Raw genomic sequence first — 18901 nt, 5'->3', positions numbered from 1 at the left:
CTGCAGAAGGGTTTGGGTTGGGAGGGACCTCTGAAGACCATCTAGTCCAAGCCTCCTGCCAGGGGCAGGGACATCTTTCACCAGATGAGGTTGTGCAGAGCCCCGTCCAACCTGGCCTTGAACACTTCCAGGGAGGGGGCAGCCACAGCTTCTCTGGGCAACCTGTGCCAGTGCCTCACCACCCTCATTATAAATCATTTCTTCTTTATCTCCAGTCTGAACCTGCCTTCTTTTAGTTTAAAACCATTACCCCTTGTCCTGTCATTACAGGCCTTGATAAAAAGTCTCTGTCTTTCTTGTAAGTCATCTTTATATATCGAGAGGCCATCGTGGGGAGTACAAATATAGTGACTCTCTGCGTGTTTTATATTGAAATGCTGCAATAAGGTCTGCCCGAAGCCTTCTCTTCTCCAGGATGAACCACCCCAACTCTCTCAGCCTTTCTTACTAGCAGAGGGGTTCCAGCTCTCTGACCATTTCTGTGGCCTCCTCAGGGCCTGCTCTAACAGGTCCCTGTCTTCCTTGTGCTGGGGACCCCAGAGCTGGAGTGTTTTTTTCAGGTATTGAGTTCCTTGTTACAAACTTGGAAAACAAGTATATCCCAACAAAGCCAGAAGTCATCTTTCACCTTTAAGATTGTTTCACATCAAAAGTAAATCTGGGCAGTCTGTGATCACCACTAGGTTGGGTATATGCAGGCCACCTTCCTGTATAGCTGCGACCTGAGAAAAATCTGTGGAGTTGGATAATACCCAGCCAGTGGCCTTCTGGTAAAAAACAGGTGATTGATCCTCCACAACATTGGAAAACTCTAAATGACTGTGTTTTCCTCGGAAGTTTCCAGCTGTGATCTCCTCATGCGACTGCACTTCTGGGACTTTCTTTGCAAATCCCACTGAGTCAAACCTTTTGTAGTAGCTAAAAGAGGAGCTAATGTTTCGTATTATACCTGATAAGCCAGGTGGAGAGTCTGATTCAGATGATGCCTCTACTTTGAGCCCTAGTGCTCCTGTTCTTTTCTGCTTACTGAGATTGCTTACTATGACTGGGGTGGGAGCACTCTCTCCATTTGGAGCTGTCTTTTGTTCCAAGGTAAGTTCTTCCGGTGGGAAGAGGCTGTGAGACCACTGGTGAGGCCCGTTCCAGGAGTACTTGCTGCTGGGCTCAGCCTGCTGGTCTCCCCCAGCTTAGCAGGTCTTCTCTTAAAGGAAGATGGACCCACAAGATGCATCTTCTTGGTAAAGCTTTTGGCAGAATTTAATCATGTGGGTCACTGCATCGGAGGAAAGCCTGGTGGGCAGCTCAGGGAATGGGTATGTGTTGGGGAATCAATAGGCCAGGGTTTCATTTTTATCAATGGTAACTGAAGGTGGTTTTCCCAGGCAGTGCTGTCAAGTCCTGTAGCTGCCAGCAGCTCATTAAGAAGCCACAGAACTTGAGACCTGGTGAACCACCATGCTATGGTAACTACCAGCCAGCATATTTCCTTGCTTAGGAAGGGCCTGACTCAAGTATTTGGCTTCTCTGATGTTTTTTCCTCTCCCATCCAGGGCTCCCCCTTGGGCGCAGTGAACCATGGCATAGCCTGCTGTGCAGCATGGCCCAGCTCCATGCTGTGCTCTGTGCAGCCTTCTCCAGCTTCGAGGCCACTTTAGGCTTTCAGCTGTTGCGCAGAGTCAGTTAAAGACAATGGAAAGATTTTCGTCTGATCCCCAACCCATTTTATGGGTGGTCTCTAGGGCAGGCAGCAGTTGCTTTGGAGGTGTAGCCAGCACTGCCCATCGCACTCAGATCTGCCTTGTTCTTGGCCTTTCCCTGTTGCTGTCCCCAGGGTGTCCATTCATCCAAGCTGGAAGTGTGGTCATTTTCGTTGTTGGCTGCTCTTGGTGGATGTGTACTTGGTGCTGGCAAGCAGAGTTTTTGAAAGTTTCAGGCCATTAGAGTAAAATTTACAAAAAGCTGGACATTTATTTTATAAGCGAATCTTCTCTATCTTTTCTTCTGTGGCTGTTTGTGGGGTGTATAATCCAAGTGAAGTTGTGGTAAACAGACATCAGGTAGGGACACTTGGCCGCCTGTTGTAGTCTCTAGTAAGTATTCTTGACATCTCTATCTCCTTGAATAGCTGACTGTCATTTTCTGAACATTGCCTGTCCTGCTCTGCAGAGGGGATGGAGAGGCTGAGCTAAGGTGTTCCCTTGCCTTGCCAACGGGCTGATGTGTGTCTGTGCAGAGCTGTCTCTGCCCAGCGGGAGCTGGCCGGAGCAGAGGATGGAGCAGAGGATCTTGTCTGGAGGAGTGGGTGGGGTTGGCTGGCTCTGCCTGGACAAGGTGAATGGAGCAGAAAGAACACGCACAAGCAGGAACTGGGGTGGCTCAGGGACCAGTGTAGGAGGTGGCACCTCTGTTCCTTTGTGATCCCTAATGTGGACCAAGGCTGTGAGAGAGTGGAGAGGATCCCAGCAGCTGGAGGGAGAGTCATTGTGGTGCAGGCTGAGCACTGGTGGTGGGCACAGGGGGAGAGGGGAGAGAAGCTTCAAAGCACACCAGGATTGATAAGGGTCAGGAGGTGGCTGGGCAGTCTCTGGCCTGTATGTACTCACAATTACTGCTTCTAACTGGCATAACCTCTGTCTTGAGTAGGTTTTGTGTAGCTTTGCAGCTGCATGGAGGAGGCATGGAGCAGGGAGGAATGGGGGGGACAGCAGTATAGGTCATGGGTATGGTCATGCTGCAGCAGGGCAAGAGAGGTGCGTGGCGAGGTAGTACTGGGCACTGTGTAGGCCAGGACTTGGAGGGCGCAGGATATGTTATATGGCAGGAGAAAGAAATGCCAGGGAGATGTGTCAGCCAGCAGCTGGGCTCTGTGTGTCAGGAGGGGACATCACCAGCGGAGCTGGTGTCACAGGTGAATTATTAAGAGAAGTCATTGTTGTGTAAGTTAACTAAAAGGGTTTTATTGATGATCAAATGATAATTAATCGATGATAGAATGATAATTAAATGGTAAATGGTGATTAAGCAATAATTGAATGGTAATTAAATAGTGATTTGACAGTGGTGATTTGTCAGTGATTAGACAGCAGTCAAACACTACTGCTTACCACACTTCTAATAATTGGTCTATAGCTGTGTGTATATATATATATGTTGCTAACATATAATATACTTCTAGGTGTAATGTAAAATGTCGCTTACCCCGTTACAGATATCAGATGCCAGGTAAAGGGTATCTCAGCCTTGGGGGGGTAACCTTGAGAGGCATCCCTGCTCAATGGAGATCGTCACCGTGCACCTGCTGCTATACAGGAGAGCTCAGTGGGCTCAGGGGGGCTACAGATATTTGTAGTGTCAAGTGATGGACTTGTAGTCAGACCTCCTTTGGTGTATGTGCAGGTGTGCTGCTGTAGTGGTTTTAGTTTGGTCTGTTCCCAGCTCAGTCTGGTGCTGTTGGCTCCTGAGAAGAAAGGGCCTAGCACAATTTCTCATGGTTGGCACAGCAGGGCTGACTTCAGTCAGACATACTTGTTGGTGATGGCTGAACCAAAGTACTGCTCGCTCAGAGTGGGTGCATCCGTCACAGGCTCTGAGCAGGAGAGTGTGGGGTGGGAGCCCAGCGGGGAGGAGGCAGGGCAGAATGGTGTCAGGGAGGGGTAGGAGTGACACAACCCGTGGGTCTGCAGGGCAGGGGCCAGCACCAGTAACACTTTGTGGCGGCAGAGAGTTACTGATCTGGGTGTGTGCTGCGAGGCGTGACCCGGTGGAGGTTATGAGGTCAGGCAGCGCTGAGTGTAGGGGAGGTGAGTGGATGTCAAGCAGGACAGGAGAGGGTTCACTGAGAAAGTACGCTGTCGGTAAGGCGAGGTGCCTGCCCTGGGGAAAAGAGTAGAAGGGAGATGGAAGAGTCTGTAATGCCAGTAGCACTGACAGTTTGACTCATGCTGGATACTGTCCTTGATCGAAGTCTGTGCCAAATCTTTTTAATCATTTCCCTTTTCTTGTATCATGGAGTTGCATTTTGCAGACTTAGATTTCATCGTCTTTTTATTCAACCAATCTGTTGTTTCTTATAGTCGGTATTTAAAAAAAACCCTCTACTTTCTGAACCTTAGGAAATTCGTAACATTCATAATGATGAACTAATGGGTATTCGAAGAGAGGAGGAAATGGAAATGTCTGATGAAGAAATAGAAGATCCATCAGAGATGAAAGAAACAGAAGAATCAGGTAAAATCACTTTAGTACTTATCTCTTCAGTGGTTTCTTTCAGGACCCTCATTCTGACTGTTTCATACCCCAAAATTGTCACAGGCAGAGCAAAATCAACTGCATTTATCAGGAGTGTCTCTAGGGCATAAGTGGACAGCCCTAGTTGTGACTGGTAGTGCACTGCTGAGGACCGTGCTGTCCTTCTGGGGTGACAGAGGCTGGCAAAGCTGTGTGCCGCAGGTGGTGAACTGTTCCAGGGCTGCTTCCAACTGTTGTTGCTCACATGCTGCTAGTGGAGTTAGTTAGAAAGGTCTCTGGTCAAGGTTGCTGCCAGTTTATTCTCTTTGGATGATAACCTGGGATGAGCCTGCCATAGCAACCTTTCTATTCAAGCTGAATTAACATTTTAATGACTCCAAAGCATTTTCCAGATTTCTTCTGGCCACCAACCCCTGACCCCATCAAAGCAAGATTTTTCTGTGGTCTGTTTTACCAGACTCTAAACGGTTTGACGTGCTCATCATGCTTTGCTTAAATCATCTGAAGAGAAGTAGCCAGGTCCTTACATTTGTCCTAAGCAATGTAGTTTGTCCCTAAGCTGTCTTCTGCCTCAGGAAACGAGGAAAGGTGAAAACAGTGAAATTTTAGCAGAAATATCTCCAAACATTTCTGCTAAAAACATCTAGTCTTTTTTTCCTTCTGAGTTTTGTTTCCTGAAATAAGCAGGAGGACGCCTGCTTATTCAGACACCTCCACTGTCTCAAAAGGTGCCTTGCCAAGACACCTGCACTGTCTCAGAAATGCTGCAACTTTTTCCTGCTGTTACTGAGCATTTCACTGGCAAATAGGCACAAATCTTGTTGATGACATGAGTGTTTCAGTGATGTTCAGGTACGTTTCCCACTGCCATGGGCTATGCTAGGACGTCTATTTATAGGCTGTCATTGGAAGGCTTTTCTTGCCCAGCAGTGGTCCGTCCCATCTCCCCCTCGCTGTTCCTAAGCTGGCCAGGGCAGTGCACAGCGTGTTTGCATGGGTGTCTCTTTCAGCTGTACTAGAAGCTTAGAGACTCTTCTTGCCTGACCCTGCTCTGTATGGCCAGAGGGTGAATAGGAGCAAAGAGCAGACCTGACAGTCAAATGACCAGGCGAAATCTCAGTTCTTTGCATTCATAAAGAGCAGGGGCTCATCCTGGAAGCTGCCTTTTTTTTTTTTTGTTCAGATCCATTTTATGGAGTTAATTTATTTGCACCTTAGTTTTCTGATATGAGGAAAGCAGTTTTTGATCTACTGAATATTGCCTGCTGTCCTTCCTTTTGAAATGTGTAGCTGCACAGAGTGGGGACCAACCATATATTCACTGGCTGGAAGAATGAGTCGGGGCAATTAGATAAAACCCACCCACCCACCCTCTTCTCATGCAGTATGTCTTGTTTGTCTGCCGAGTACAGTGTGTGAGTCCCAGGCAAACGTACCTCCCTGTGCTCTGGCTGTGACCCAAGTACCAGAGGTTAATAGCAAGGCCGTGGGATGTTGAGCTATGCCCTCCACATCATGGGTATGTTTTGAAACTTGCTGAAGCTGTCTTTGCAGCCATAATGTTATAAGATCCCATTTCTGAATTTATCAAGCCCTGCATGGCCACCAGACTGATGCAGGTGTTTCATCCCATGACTTGATGAAGACATTCTTCTGACTGAAGGTGCCAGTGGAGCCTGTCCCAGAGTCTTTCAGCTTTGCTGGTTAGGAAACCTGCTTCCTTGTCCACATGGTCATTTCACCCCAATATGTTTTTTTACTTCCTTTTTTTTTTTTTTGTCTCCTTCCAACTTAAATACTGCATTCACTACTGAGAGGTGCTTTTTGTCCAGAGGAACTTGTTTTCTAAAGAGATGTCACAATCAGTGGTTGGGAGAGATTCATTTTGGTACTCTGGATTTGTAACTGGGCGCTGGGAGCTACAGAGCCACTGTGCTCTGGGGTCGAGCACCCAGGGACTTCGTGCCCCCAGTTCTTTGACTTTTGATCCCTGGTTGCCCTGTTTTCCAGCACTGATATCACAGGTGGAAGCCCTGAAAGAAGAAAACGACAGTCTGCGCTGGCAGCTGGATGCCTACCGGAATGAGGTCGAGCTGCTAAAGCAGGAGCAAGGCAAAACGAGCAGGGATGAAGACACAACCAAGGAGCAGCAGATGAAACTTCTCCAGCAGGCTCTGCAGGGGATGCAGAAGGTGGGCCCAGACTTTTCTGTAGCTATGGCCTTGCTACAAAGGCAAAGGGGGTGTGATGTGGAGCAGAAACAAACAAAGGCATTTTGTTTCTCAGCAGAATCAGAACTGGCAAATGGGAGCAACTTTCTGACACTTCAAGGGTTGCCAAAAAACCCCAAACAACCCAACATTCAAAACAGTGATTGTGTATCAACTGATAAGTCACATGGAAACAATCCATAGTTTATAGATTCCTTGTGTGCTCTTTGCTTGACCACACTGTGACTCTGAAGTACTGAGTCTGTGCTTACCTGCTCCATAACTGTGTGAGGTCCTGGGATCCTGGTTACCAGCATGAACAAGAAAGTGGGAATCCCAAGGTTGCTTTGAAACCTTTTCTGAACTTTACTGGGCTGTCATTCTCACGGAAATGTGTAGGGCATGCCTTGTTCTTTGGGATTTCCCTGGGCTGAATATCGAGCAGTTTGGGTCCTTGTAAGCCTTAACAGTAGCCCTTGGGATATTAAGCCTAACTGATAACCAAGCATATAGAGCATATAATAGTTCTGGTAAGCAGTGTTAAAATAAGAACGTGCAACAAGGCTGTGAAGGCTGTGGTTGTTCTCTGGATGAATCTGACATAGGAACTGACAGTGCTCGTGTTTGTGATGTTGGAGGTGGCAGGAAGAGCCTTCTGTAGTCACTGACAACCTTTGCTGTGGGACGAAATGGCAGGAATTGCAGGACATAACAGATTTCCCTTATCTCATGTGTCAGGCAGGTCAGGTTTCTCTTTACACTGCTACCAGGATGAATGGTGCTGGGAGAATACTCTGGAGGAACTGCCTTGATGAAAAAATACGCTGTTTGCTTGTAACTATTAATAGGATTATGAATCTTTTTTTACTTTCTCTTTTTTTTTTTTCCTTCTAGTTGAGGGAGAAAAGTATTAAACAGCTGATTAGGGGTGTTTTACACATGGAAGAAAGCATTCACTGAAATATATATGTATCTTGGTTTGACTTAGGAAAGCTGCTAGGCTAGTGCCTTTGCCATACTACTGTTTAAGCTTTTTCTCTTCCTGGTGACTTGATCTTGCCTGTTTCTGGGAGGCCCAGTGCTGTTAGCAGTTTGACCACTATTTTTTTTTTTTTCTGGCCCTAATGGGAGATCAGTCATAATTTTCCTGTTGACTGTGTCATTTTTTCAGTTAGGTTTTTGTACTCATCTGCTTTCCCTATGGACACGTTCAAGAGTACAAATTTGCTCTGAAAGCAGAGTGTTATATTCCCAACTACAGCTTGGTTCTCCTTGATAGACGCCAGATCGGGCTTGAGAATTTCATTCTGCTCACCTCTGAGATGTGGGTTATAATTCATTACCCAGCCTTTCTCCTGAGCTTTGCTAGTTGAGGGAGTGCACAGCTTGCTGTGCTGTTGGTTACGAGCACCCTGCATGGCTGGGCTGAAGCCCAGGCTAGGGAGCAGTCATCACATTTTTCTGCAATGTGGAATTGTGCAAACAGTGCAAATCTCCTTATCTAGTAGCTGTTTCAGAGTATTTTCTTAAATTGCAAGATACCTCTCTATTAACACGTGGCTAGAGATCTAGGAAGACTTTAAGGTGACTTCCCCAGGTAACTTGTTTCTGTGCTGCTCTTTTCCATGTGCTGACTGTTTCTATGGCCATAGCGTGAACCAGACTAGGGGAGAGGAAGAGGCAGCTTTAACATGGGTCAGGCCTGCAGTCTAGTGCACAACACATGCTTTATTTTTGGAGATGGTGAAGGTTTGGTGATGATGGAATTACTGCCCCATTACAAAGTCATGCTTTTTTTGTATGCTAATTGGCAAAGATGTTTCGAAGGTACAATGTAGAAAAGATTTCTTGTTGTATAATTAACCTTTTAATTGTTCTGAATATGATCTGTCTGGTCTTCATGGAAAAGCCCTTATTCATTTTATATTCTTTAAATTGTAGGAAGTGAAAGGCAGGTTAAGAGCTGAATTTATTTTCTCTTCCAGCATCTTTTGAAAGTACAAGATGAATACAAAAAGAGAGAAGCTGAGCTAGAAAAAGTGAGAGAAGACAAACTAAAAATAGAGACATTATTAGAAAACCTGAAGGAGCAGGTATGTGCCATCCCAGTGCTTCCTTATTCTCAATAGTAAATGCAGTCCTTGGATTTCATGGTCTATCATGAGCACAGTGAAGGACCTCTGTCCTTCTACGCTCTTGTGGGAGATGCCTTGCCCTGGCTTAAGAGCGGTTGTCTTTGGAAAACTAGAAAAAATTACCTGCCCAATTGGAGGATGTATATCAGTAATGAACTTGCTGATTGCTTCATGTACCTGTGAGGCAATCTACATAAGCAACTGTATAAATAAAAGATTAATTGTCATTTTATAGTATACAGTGATACTGCAACTGAAATGTGTTTTTCTGCAACCTGAGCTTTAAGAGATAGAAAAAAGGGTCTAATTTATCAAACATTGATTTTTAGATTTGGATTTTAGGGACATATTTTGATTCAACCTCCATAAAACACTACTGAATTGAAAGTTTTTGTCAGTGTTATAGTAATCTTATGCTTGCTGGATTTATCCTAAGCATAAATACATACTGTTTCTTCTCAGGTGTGATCCGCTCTGTCTGTCTTTTGATTGTGGATCCGTGCATGAATCTAAACGTGCTTGGTCCTCTCCTCTGTAGTACCGTCAATGATACAGGATAGACAAAAAACATTACAGAGCACTTCTAGCATTTGGCTGTACGGTCCTCACTGAGGTCTTGTCTCAGATTTCCAATCTTTAGCCCCACCTTTTTATGCCATGAGCTGGGAAGATAATACATGTCTTTCTAGTAACTAAAAATGGCTTTGTGTCCCAGTAATCTACAGTGCAGGAGCTTCAGTGCTTGATATCAAAGAAGAGAAATAACAGACTATCATCAGTAATCTTTCCTTTTCTTTACCTATATATAGCAAAGCATGGCTGACGAAGAGGACAAGGAGAGAGATGCAGTTGATTGTCAAGGGAATGTAAGTCTAAGGGTTCCTTTTCTGCTACTTTAGTCAGAATATCTTACTGAGGGAAGTAATGACACCTCATTGTAAAGTGAGCAATTTTCCAGTGTTTGGTTTGTTGTGAAGTGTATAAGCGTGGTACATACAGACTGTCTTGATATACAAGTTAAAATCATCAAGTTATCCATTGCTAGCAGCTTCTGTCTGGAAGAACAGTAGGTATTTGCAATGCTGTGGTGTAGAAATGGGTTTTGGTGTGCAAGGTAATTTGTTGCCCTGTTATTTCAACCAGCCTTCAAAAATATCTGTTGGCTCTCCAAGAGGAAGCAGGCAGTGCATTTCCAGTATAACGCTACTGGTTGAACTGCAGTCCCTGTGTCAGCCTAAAGCTAGCTCCCTTTCCACAGCGCAGACCTTTACTTTCTCCTGTAGAAGCAAATTATAGCCTGCTTAGGCCAGGACTGCACAGTTTCAGTCCTGTGTAGTTGAGAATTGCACTGGTGTAAGAAGCTAAGCAAACCCAAGGGACCATTTAATTCTATCTTTGTTATTGGCCCAAGTCCATTTCACTAGTGATTGGACGCTATTTCCAGTTACAGCTGTCTGCAGCTCTCAAACCACTGGAATTCCGCATAAAATGTAGGAATAAAAGAAAGTCCTGCTTTTAGAGCACCCACCAAGTCTTTGCATCACTGGCAGTCTTGTGTTTATTTTGGGGATAATAAATTATGAAAAATTCTGTTTTAATTCAGTACCACAAACTCAAGTCAAGGACAGTCTGATCCTGAATGTTTTGCAGCCACTGGGCACTTGGTTAATCATATTGCCTCAGTTTAGGCATCTGAAAAATAAACATCTGCATCTGAATTAGTCACTGCAAGGCTTTCTAGTCTGTTTTTTCTTTTACTATTTAAAATAAGGCTCTTCTAGAGCAGACGTCATACCAGCGAACAGGGTTGATAAAGTGTGTGTTGTGGCATCTGGATTAACTTTATGGGCTTTTAATCTAACTTGATAATTCAGACACAGCAGCATGAACATAGCTGTGCTTTGTTGGAAGCATTTTGCAAAATAAACAGTAGATACAGCAATGCGATGAATGTAATGACTCACAGAAACAGGAAAACAAAAATACCAACTCTGTCAAGTCTGACCAAGCTGCTGCTTGATGTGTAGGAGAGCCTGCTGCGCTGCTGGTGTGTGGAACAGGCCCTGTGTTTTTTTTGCAGGAGAGCAGTACATCCAGAGTTTGTGCGTGCAGCCAGGAGAAGGAATGTCCAGTTGAGAAGACATTGAGCAACAGTCCTGTGAAATCTGAACGAGAAGTTCTGTTAGTTGGTAAGTTCTTCTGATGGGCTTGGTGATGATGCTGGAGACGTGAACTGAGTGGGACTTACTTCAAGGTAGCCTCAGAGCTCCCTCTGGCCACTTCTTGTTCCTTTGGTTATGCCAATGGAGGTGAGAATCCTCAAACCAAGGAAAGCCTTGAGCTTTGGTGGGGCCAGGGTTTCACTTTGTGCATTGCTCATGTGGAAATCCTGTGCACTTTGAGTCAAAACCACACACACATGAAGTGGGCTTGTGTGTAGTGACAGTCCAGGTCATGTCCTGGAGTGCAAGTTGCTCTTCTGGGAGGCATCACTGAAGGTAGTTAGTTACAGAGGAAGGTCTGTGTTCATGCTAATCAACCTTACAGGATCCTAAGCAGTGTCACAGGCTCCAAGACTTTAATCAGCTTGAGCGTTGCAGCACCTCACAGTGTAGATGACATTTGTGGACCCACACAGCAGCAAGGCACACCATTAGGTCAGGTGTGGTGTGCCACGGATCCCAAGCAGATAAGCTCTTCTAGCTTTAGAAGCTGTAGTCCGAGGGAAAGGAAGGGTGGAGAAGGGTGTCAGGGAGAGAAGGCTGGGCTCAATGGAGTGACAAATGCTGCTAGCGTTTTCAAGTGATGCTCACAAAGGGATTGGTGACCTCTGATTTGCAGCGCAGGCGTATCTGCTGCCCTTTTTATTTCCTTTCCCCTTGCCTATTCCATGTAATATTGAAAAATAACCTAATATGGCATGCTACAACTTTTCAGCCCAAAGCACTGGGTAGTTGGGGATTTTCTGGAGTATTGAAAAGGAGGAACAGAAGTCCTTGTCTTGTTGGGACAAGGCATTTTTAATTCATTGTCACGCAGTCAAGTTCTCCTTAGCCATCCCTCTACATCTGATTTGAGAATAACAATAAATCATTTATTGTTATCCAGATGGGTCTGTTTGTGCCAGATCATGGGCTGGTTTTTTCACTGAGAGGGAAGGGTCTTTGGGGAAAACCGAAGGCACGGCCTTTTTCTGCAGGTGATGGTCAGAAATGCAAGTCAGTCTTCTTGATGTACAGTCCTGGCCATGAGCTGGAAATGAGTCTCTTCCTGACAGGGTGCAAACTCGGATTGCTCTGTTTAACTGAGTGCTGCAAAACTGTTGGGATGGGGGACACATGCCACTGCTGCTCTCCCCATTTGCCTTCTGTCTTTCCCTGCTCCTTGACCTTTGAAGGTATGGCTGAAGGAGAGCTCTGCTTTCCCTCTCCTTGGGCCTTGCATCCCCACATGTATGATAATCTCAGTGTAGTTCATCACTGGGCACATTACCAGTACTCAGCAAGGAATGTGGTGAGGTCTGTTTTAAGCGCTAACCAGCTGCATTGGTTAGTTATTGTTTCCGTTGCAGTCCACGAGCCAAACCTCACTGTAGTTAAAATCAAAACTGCCCAATTAGATCCCTCTGTGCTGTGCCAGTAGTAATAGAGAGCTGGTGTTCTCAGCTGGCTCTTTTCTCATGAGAATGACATTTGTGGTGTTCCTTTCCCCAGGAATAATTTCAACATTTCTTCACGTACACCCGTTTGGAGCAAGCATAGAGTACATCTGTTCCTACCTGCAGCGTCTGGACAGCAAAGTAGGTGTACCAACACTTCCAGTTCCCTGAGCCAGGCTGGGTGGTGTGTTTGTGCCCTGAGTGTGTTCGGTCTGCGTGGCTGGTAAAGAGCTTCACCCACAGTTGGGTGGGTCGACAGTAAGAACTGGTGTCTATCAACTGGAATAATTTGCTGGAAGAGAACAAGGGAAGGGATGAACTTTCTTAGAATCATAGAATGGTTTGGGTTGGGAGGGACCTTTAAAGACCATCTAGTCCACCTCTCTGCCGTGGGGAGGGACCTCTTTCACTAGATCAGGTTGCTCAAAACAACCCAGCTTCTGGCTTGGCCCTTACACAGCTTAATGTTAACATAAATACAGAGTCGAAGATGATGTTCTTACTGCAGATGTTCATGCGTAATACATCTTGTGATTCAAGAGAACCATTTGACGGTAGCTGTATTTTGCAGCAGTGAATTCCACCTTTAAAATCTCCATCTAAAATGTATTTTTGTTTCTTCTGTTTAAGTTTGTGGCTTTTGTTTCTCTTATCCTTATGATCTCTAAGGAAAAGAGCAAACAACCGGCCTCTTGCATACTGTTTATTATCTTATAACATCTGTCATGTCACTATTTGTATATATTCTCTCTAAACTGAACAGTCATATTGTTTGTGTGTCTGAGCAAAATTTTTCCATATTTCTGATCTTGTAGCCCTTCACTGAGCCTTTTCTGTCCCTGTTTTGATACTGTCAGTGAAGTCATTTTTAGGAGGGTGCTGTGCAAGGGTCTTATACTACAAAACCATAAGCACTGACTCACAGTTCCTGCTTACAGGGGTCTGTGCTAAGTGGAGGGATTGAGTCCTGGGTGCAGGGGTCAAGAAGGGCAATAACAAGAGCAGCGCTCATGCATTTTCCTTTGTACAACAAGAAGCTGCTGTTTCCTGCAGTATTTCTGTGAATCGCTAGCTTTAGACATTTTTCGGAATAAACCAGGATGGACTGTGCAAAGGCCTTTGAATGTTCAAGGAAATTTCATCTCTCTCCTCTACTATACCATTCTTTGGTTGTCTTCCTTAAAGTGCCCCATGAACAGGAGACTTATCAACATGGGGATCATCTCTTGTGACTGGAACTTTTTCAGCTGTTTTTGTTTATAACTTACTGTTTAATTTTCCCCACTCTTAAGAAGGCATGGCTCGCTGGCCTGTGTTTTCCAGGCTCACTCCAGTCCTTTAAAGACATAATTTAACTTCTCATTCTAGTTCTTGAATTTGTCTATGAGGCAAACAGCTGCCTTTATTTTTCTTTGAAGCTCCTAAAGAAATGCCATCATATAATTCATCTGACTTCTGGCACTTCCTCTCTGGAATCTACTGTAGAAAAGGTCTGCTGGAAGTTTCTACAATAAGCTTAGCAGAAAAGCCCTGTGAAAAGTGCGTCCTTTAACCTCTGCAATGGCATCAGTCTTTTTTTTTATCGTTTGATGTATAAACACATCAGCCTGCTGATTTGCACAGGTCTCTTGTGCCTGGTCTCTTGAAAGGAGGCCTTCCCATTTGTTCTTCAGGTTATATCTTGATTATTGCAGGAGCTAGGTATTATGCAGGAGCTGGGGGTGTTGCTTTTAACATCTAGCAGATTTTTGGGGCTTGAGGTGGGATAGTCAGGGAGAGCACTTGAGAGTAGAACCTGGTTTCTTGAAGCTGGCAGCAGGAAAGGAAGAGGAATATCTTTCCCTGTTCTCACCGAGGTGGCCAGCAGGTCAGCAGACAGTGCAGAAATTAAGATTGAGGGTAGTCTGAAGCCATGAAACAGTCCTTACAGAAACTGTCTGTAACACTGTGAGCATCGCAGGTGCTGGGCAGTGTAGATGATGATGCTCCTCCTGGGGTGTCCATTCTCTGTTTCATGTCTTAGGCTGGACCGCTGCCTTACCAAACCCGTTGCCAGCCTGAGCTTGTCCTGTTTCTCTGTCTCTCTCTCAAAACTCAGACTGTTGTTTCTGCCTGATTGCGGAACAGCATGATGACAAAAGTGCATCCACCAAATGCAAATCCATCTTGCAAAGCAGGTGCTTTTGATCTTTATCATACATTGGGCAGATTCTGAAAACTGTGTATCTGCAATTACTGCCAAAGGGCTTTCAGAGGAATGCACTTATGCACTAATGGAGGCTTAAAATGAACATGCTTTCTGTGTACGATGTCTTCCCAGTGGTAAATGGTACCCTGCACTCTTGGAAGTAAAAACCTTTTCTCCCTAGCTAAGTGCTAGCTGAAGACTAATTCATGCTGGCATACACAGAAAGTAAGTGAATCAAAAGAACAATGTCATGCCTCCCTGAGAAGGTCAGAGTCAAACATGAGCTTGGAAGGATGATAGTGGAGGTGACTCGAGATTATCTCCTGGGAAATCCAGTTATGCGTTGTACTGGTGACCATGAAGTGGGATCAGGCGTGACATTACGGAACAGTCAAACTGAAACCGCTGCGGCAGGGATGAAGATGAAACATTAGCAGGAGGAAGTGTCGCTGAGGTGAGCAGTCAGTACGTCCCTGGGTTAAATCACAGCCCCTGGAAACTCGCAGTGCTGCAACTGCAGAGCTACAAACTCTGCGTTAGTTAAAATAGAGACAGTGACTGTGGTAGATCAACAGAACATGTACAAAGGATGTAACATCATGTTGCACTGTTGGAAAGTATGCATGTTTTTATTAAAATCCTAATGCTCTACCTAACCAGCAGGTGGAGGAGGTGGATGAGTGCAGAGATAGCTCTGAATGTGTGTCAAAGCAGTCCCAAATACACAGCAGAAGCAATCTTGAATTCTTGTGACAAATAAGGTTTTAATTTTTCTGCTGCCATCAGAAAACCATTGCAGACAATTGAATATAAGGTGGACACAGCCTTTGCACTCTTTATATGTCCTGAAACTGTTGATTTACAGCATCTTAAAATTTTTTTCACCTGATGAACTTTAATTGTATGTAGTAAATGCCTGAGCAGTCAAACTTACAGGCCTGCCTACTTATGTGTGATTGACTTTTGATGCAGATTGAATAGCTGATGTGTGACTGGTTAAAGATGCTGGCAGGTACGTGCCCTGCTTCACCCCATGAAAACACTACAGAGGCTTTAGTTTCAGCTCTTGCAGGGCACAGCATTGAGAAGACACGTAACTTTGCCAGAAAACACGTAACACTCACTGTGACTTAAAAAGCCACTGCAGAGAGTGCTTCCTGAAGAAAGGTGTCACCAGTCATCTTGAAAGGCGTCGGGGTGACATCCCTGGGGCTGTGCCAGTGCTCTGGTCTGGTTAGGGGCAGGAACCGGGTGGATCATTCTCCACTGTGGGTCACTATCTGAAACAAGATTCTGGCTTGAGAAGCCTTTGGTCTGACCCGCTCTAGCAAATCTGTCCCCCTTACATATTTAGGTTTCTTTTCTACAGTGGTGTAACGTCCAGATCTTGTATCTTAGCTCTATATCAACTCCTGTGCAGTTAGGCACACAGTAGCTGCACTGTAGATGAATGAATGCTTGTGACCGTTCAGAATGTGAATATAAATTCCCCATGTCCCTGGTTTCTACACCCAGTAACTGAGAGCTCTGTTCTAAGAGCAGAAGTAAAAGTGCTCACTGTTCAGTTACTTAAATGCTTGGGAGTTTTTAATCCATTATCTTACATCTCACAGTGGAAAAAATTAGGACAGTCCTTTTACCCTTATTTCTAGTGTTTGGTATATCTCCAGCCATCTCACCCCAAAGTGTGACAGTAGCACAACTCCTGCTGTCCCAAGATTATCACCATGAGTATTTGGACAGGACGTCTAGCGAAAGCCTAGGTGTACTTTAGCAACTAAATGTGTTTCAGCTTGAATATCACCAGTCATTACAGGGCTTCCACAACCAAAAGCATCTTCATTTTCAGTGACGTTTTCCTTCTGTTTTCACAGATTTGCACTGCAGAAGTGGAAGTTCTCATGACTCGACTCCAGAACACGTTCAGGCAGGAGCTGAGCGGGGTTGGGGCCAGCCTAGAGAAAAGGTGGAAGTTTTGTGGCTTTGATGGATTGAAAATGACTTGAGCTTTGACTTAAAGCTGAAAACAGCAGCAGGATATGTACGCCAAGAAAACCTGGGATGCCTCTTACCTCTGTTCTTGATGATTATCTTGCACGCATCATGGACTTGGGTGGGATAATATGTAAGTGGGATAATGTATAAGTCCAGAGCAGCACTGGAAGAAACTTCAAGTTCTGTAGCTGCTTTGATCAGTTATTTGTTAATGGGCAAGTGCTGTTCAATATATTTTGTGAAAAAAGTTCATGTCTGATATTTTTAAGCACAACGTTGTTGACTATGTTTTGCCAATGTTGTATGTGTTTTGTGTGCCCAAATCTCTCATTTCTTTTTACTGGTAGGAACAGCCATAGACCGTCCTCTGAAGCCACAAAAAAGAGGCATTTTCTGGTTTCTAGAACCACTGAAAGGGGAGGGGGGGATAGGGCATTTTTTTAGACATTTCTATGATTAAAAGCTGAGGTATGTTTAAACAGAAGATTTAGATGGCTCAGAGTTCTCTGAGCCAAACAATTGGTTCTTTTTCATGCTGTTTTCTCTAATAATGGTTTAACAGTTAAGCTAAGGTGAAGGCAGTGTCTCTAGGAGCTGTGATTCTGGCAGTGCCACTGGTGATCTGTGCATTGCAGAGTCAGCCTGTAAATAATTTTTTACGTGCGAAGGGTATTTAATTTTCTATTGATTTGGGTGGAGCAGAGATCCTACATCAGACGTCTGTTTTAGTAATAGCTTACCACCACCTTTCTCCACCCACTTGGCTTTGGAGACCAAGCTTCTGGAAGTGCTACAAGCAGCACAGACTTTTTTCCTGACACTTCCCAAAGCCTGTTCCTCATGTTCTCAGTGAATGCTAGACTCCTCCCCAACCCTCTGCCGAAGGTTAGTAAGATGTAGGGTAAAATATCTCGGCCCATTGATGTAGCCCGTCCAATCCCTCTGTAGAGCCTTCCTACCCTACACCTGGTGTCATCTGCAAATTTCTGAGGATGCACTTGATCCCCTTGTCCAGATCATTGATAATGATATTAAACAGAACTGGCCCCAATACTGAGCCCTGGGGTCACTACTTGTCACTGGCCGCCCATGGGATCATCAAGCTCCCAACAGTCAGAACTCTTCCTGACATGCAGGTCTACTCACCACCTCTCCTTCCTTGCCTAGCCCTTCTGAAGAGTTATAGCCACTCATTGCAGCACTCCAGTTGTGCGAGTTGTCTCACCAGGTTTCCATGAGGGCAACTATGTCATAATTTTCCAGCTGCACCATGGCTTCCAGCTCCTCCTGTTTGTTGCCCATGCTGTGTGCATTGGTGTAGATGCCCTTCAGTTGGGCTATTTGATCCCACCACCTTTTCTGGGGGATAAGCCCTAATTCCTATGTGACTGTTCTCAGGTGCTTCCATGGTTTTTAACACATCAACAACCCTTGTGTCTTTGCTGCTGCATGGATCTCCATCCCCTACCCTCACTGAGATGGCTGAGGTGCTGCCTGCATTAGTACAGGGACATTTCAAATGTGCTCCAGTGTGCTCAGCACAAAGTGGAGCCGATGGAAGGACCTTGCTAGCCTGCTGTCCCTCAGACAGTGGTGTACCACCTCCAGGCTTATCTCTAGTGAACCTGGTTTTATCCCTTTCCCTCTTCAAATCTAGTTTAAATCTCTTTCACTGACCCCTGCTAACTTCTGTGTAAAGACCCTTTTCCCCCTCTGAGACAGGCATACCCCATCTGTTGCCAGCAGGCCTGGTGTCGTGTAGACCAACCTATGATCAAAAAACACAACATTCTGCTGGTGGCACTGGGCTTGGAGCCAGGTACTGATCTGCTGGCTCTTCCTGTTTCTCCCCTCATCATTCCCTGCATCTGGAGGGATAAAGATCACTACTTGTGCTCCTGATCCCTTAACCAGTCATCCCAAGGACCTGAAGTCTCTCTTGTTTGCCCTCGGACTTCTTGTTGCAACTTCATCACTGCCTACCTGAAAAATTAATAATGGATAATGAGCCGAGGGCTGTGCCAGGGTGGGGAGTGGAGCTGGGGCCCACGGAGCGATGGCTCTGTGCTGTAAAAGCAAGTAAAGGCCAGATGAGTCCTGGGTCCTGCTTCTTCCCCTCTCCAGGCTTTCTTTACTAAGGCCCTTCCAGAGGGACTGAGGTTTCCCTGAAACCTTGAGTGCTCTTTGCCACCGGGAGAAATCCGTTCTGCAGATGGGAATGGGTGAAGGGAACCTTTCTGTTGGGACTGGGCTGCCTGCGCTCCTTGCTCCTGACACTGAAGGCTTGCTACACTGGAAGCAGATGAAAACACTTCTAAAGAAATGCTCTGAATCATTGTGTCACTGCAGGTGAATGTTGTATTTTTAAGGAATAAACATTTTTTATGGGAAAATCTTGGCCCTGCTGCTTTCTTTTTCTCACCTATCTTCCACTGCCTGCTGCAGGAAAGGAGGTGCTCCGTCCCAA

The 18901-nt window shown here is 45.2% G+C and overlaps 1 protein-coding gene across 5 annotated transcripts in view; it reads left to right on the top strand.

Moving 5' to 3' along the window:
* The window catches only part of ENOX2 (ecto-NOX disulfide-thiol exchanger 2), a 67248-nt gene extending 48421 nt beyond the window's left edge, over positions 1–18827 (top strand). For all 5 annotated transcript variants that reach the window (XM_074835456.1, XM_074835452.1, XM_074835453.1 and 2 more), the window contains 7 exons: positions 4113–4227; positions 6259–6440; positions 8444–8551; positions 9403–9459; positions 10674–10782; positions 12307–12392; positions 16314–18827. In XM_074835456.1, coding sequence (XP_074691557.1) covers positions 4113–4227; positions 6259–6440; positions 8444–8551; positions 9403–9459; positions 10674–10782; positions 12307–12392; positions 16314–16445 — 789 coding nt within the window. In that variant the 3' untranslated portion in view covers positions 16446–18827. The remainder of the gene's footprint in view (positions 1–4112; positions 4228–6258; positions 6441–8443; positions 8552–9402; positions 9460–10673; positions 10783–12306; positions 12393–16313) is intronic.
* The last annotated feature ends 74 nt before the right edge of the window (positions 18828–18901 follow it).

The sequence above is a fragment of the Strix aluco genome, chromosome 10, assembly GCF_031877795.1.
Source record: "Strix aluco isolate bStrAlu1 chromosome 10, bStrAlu1.hap1, whole genome shotgun sequence".
In the NCBI taxonomy this organism is placed as follows: Eukaryota; Metazoa; Chordata; class Aves; order Strigiformes; family Strigidae; genus Strix; species Strix aluco.
Note: the sequence above shows the minus strand (reverse complement) of the source record. Positions and strands in the feature narration are given on the sequence as shown.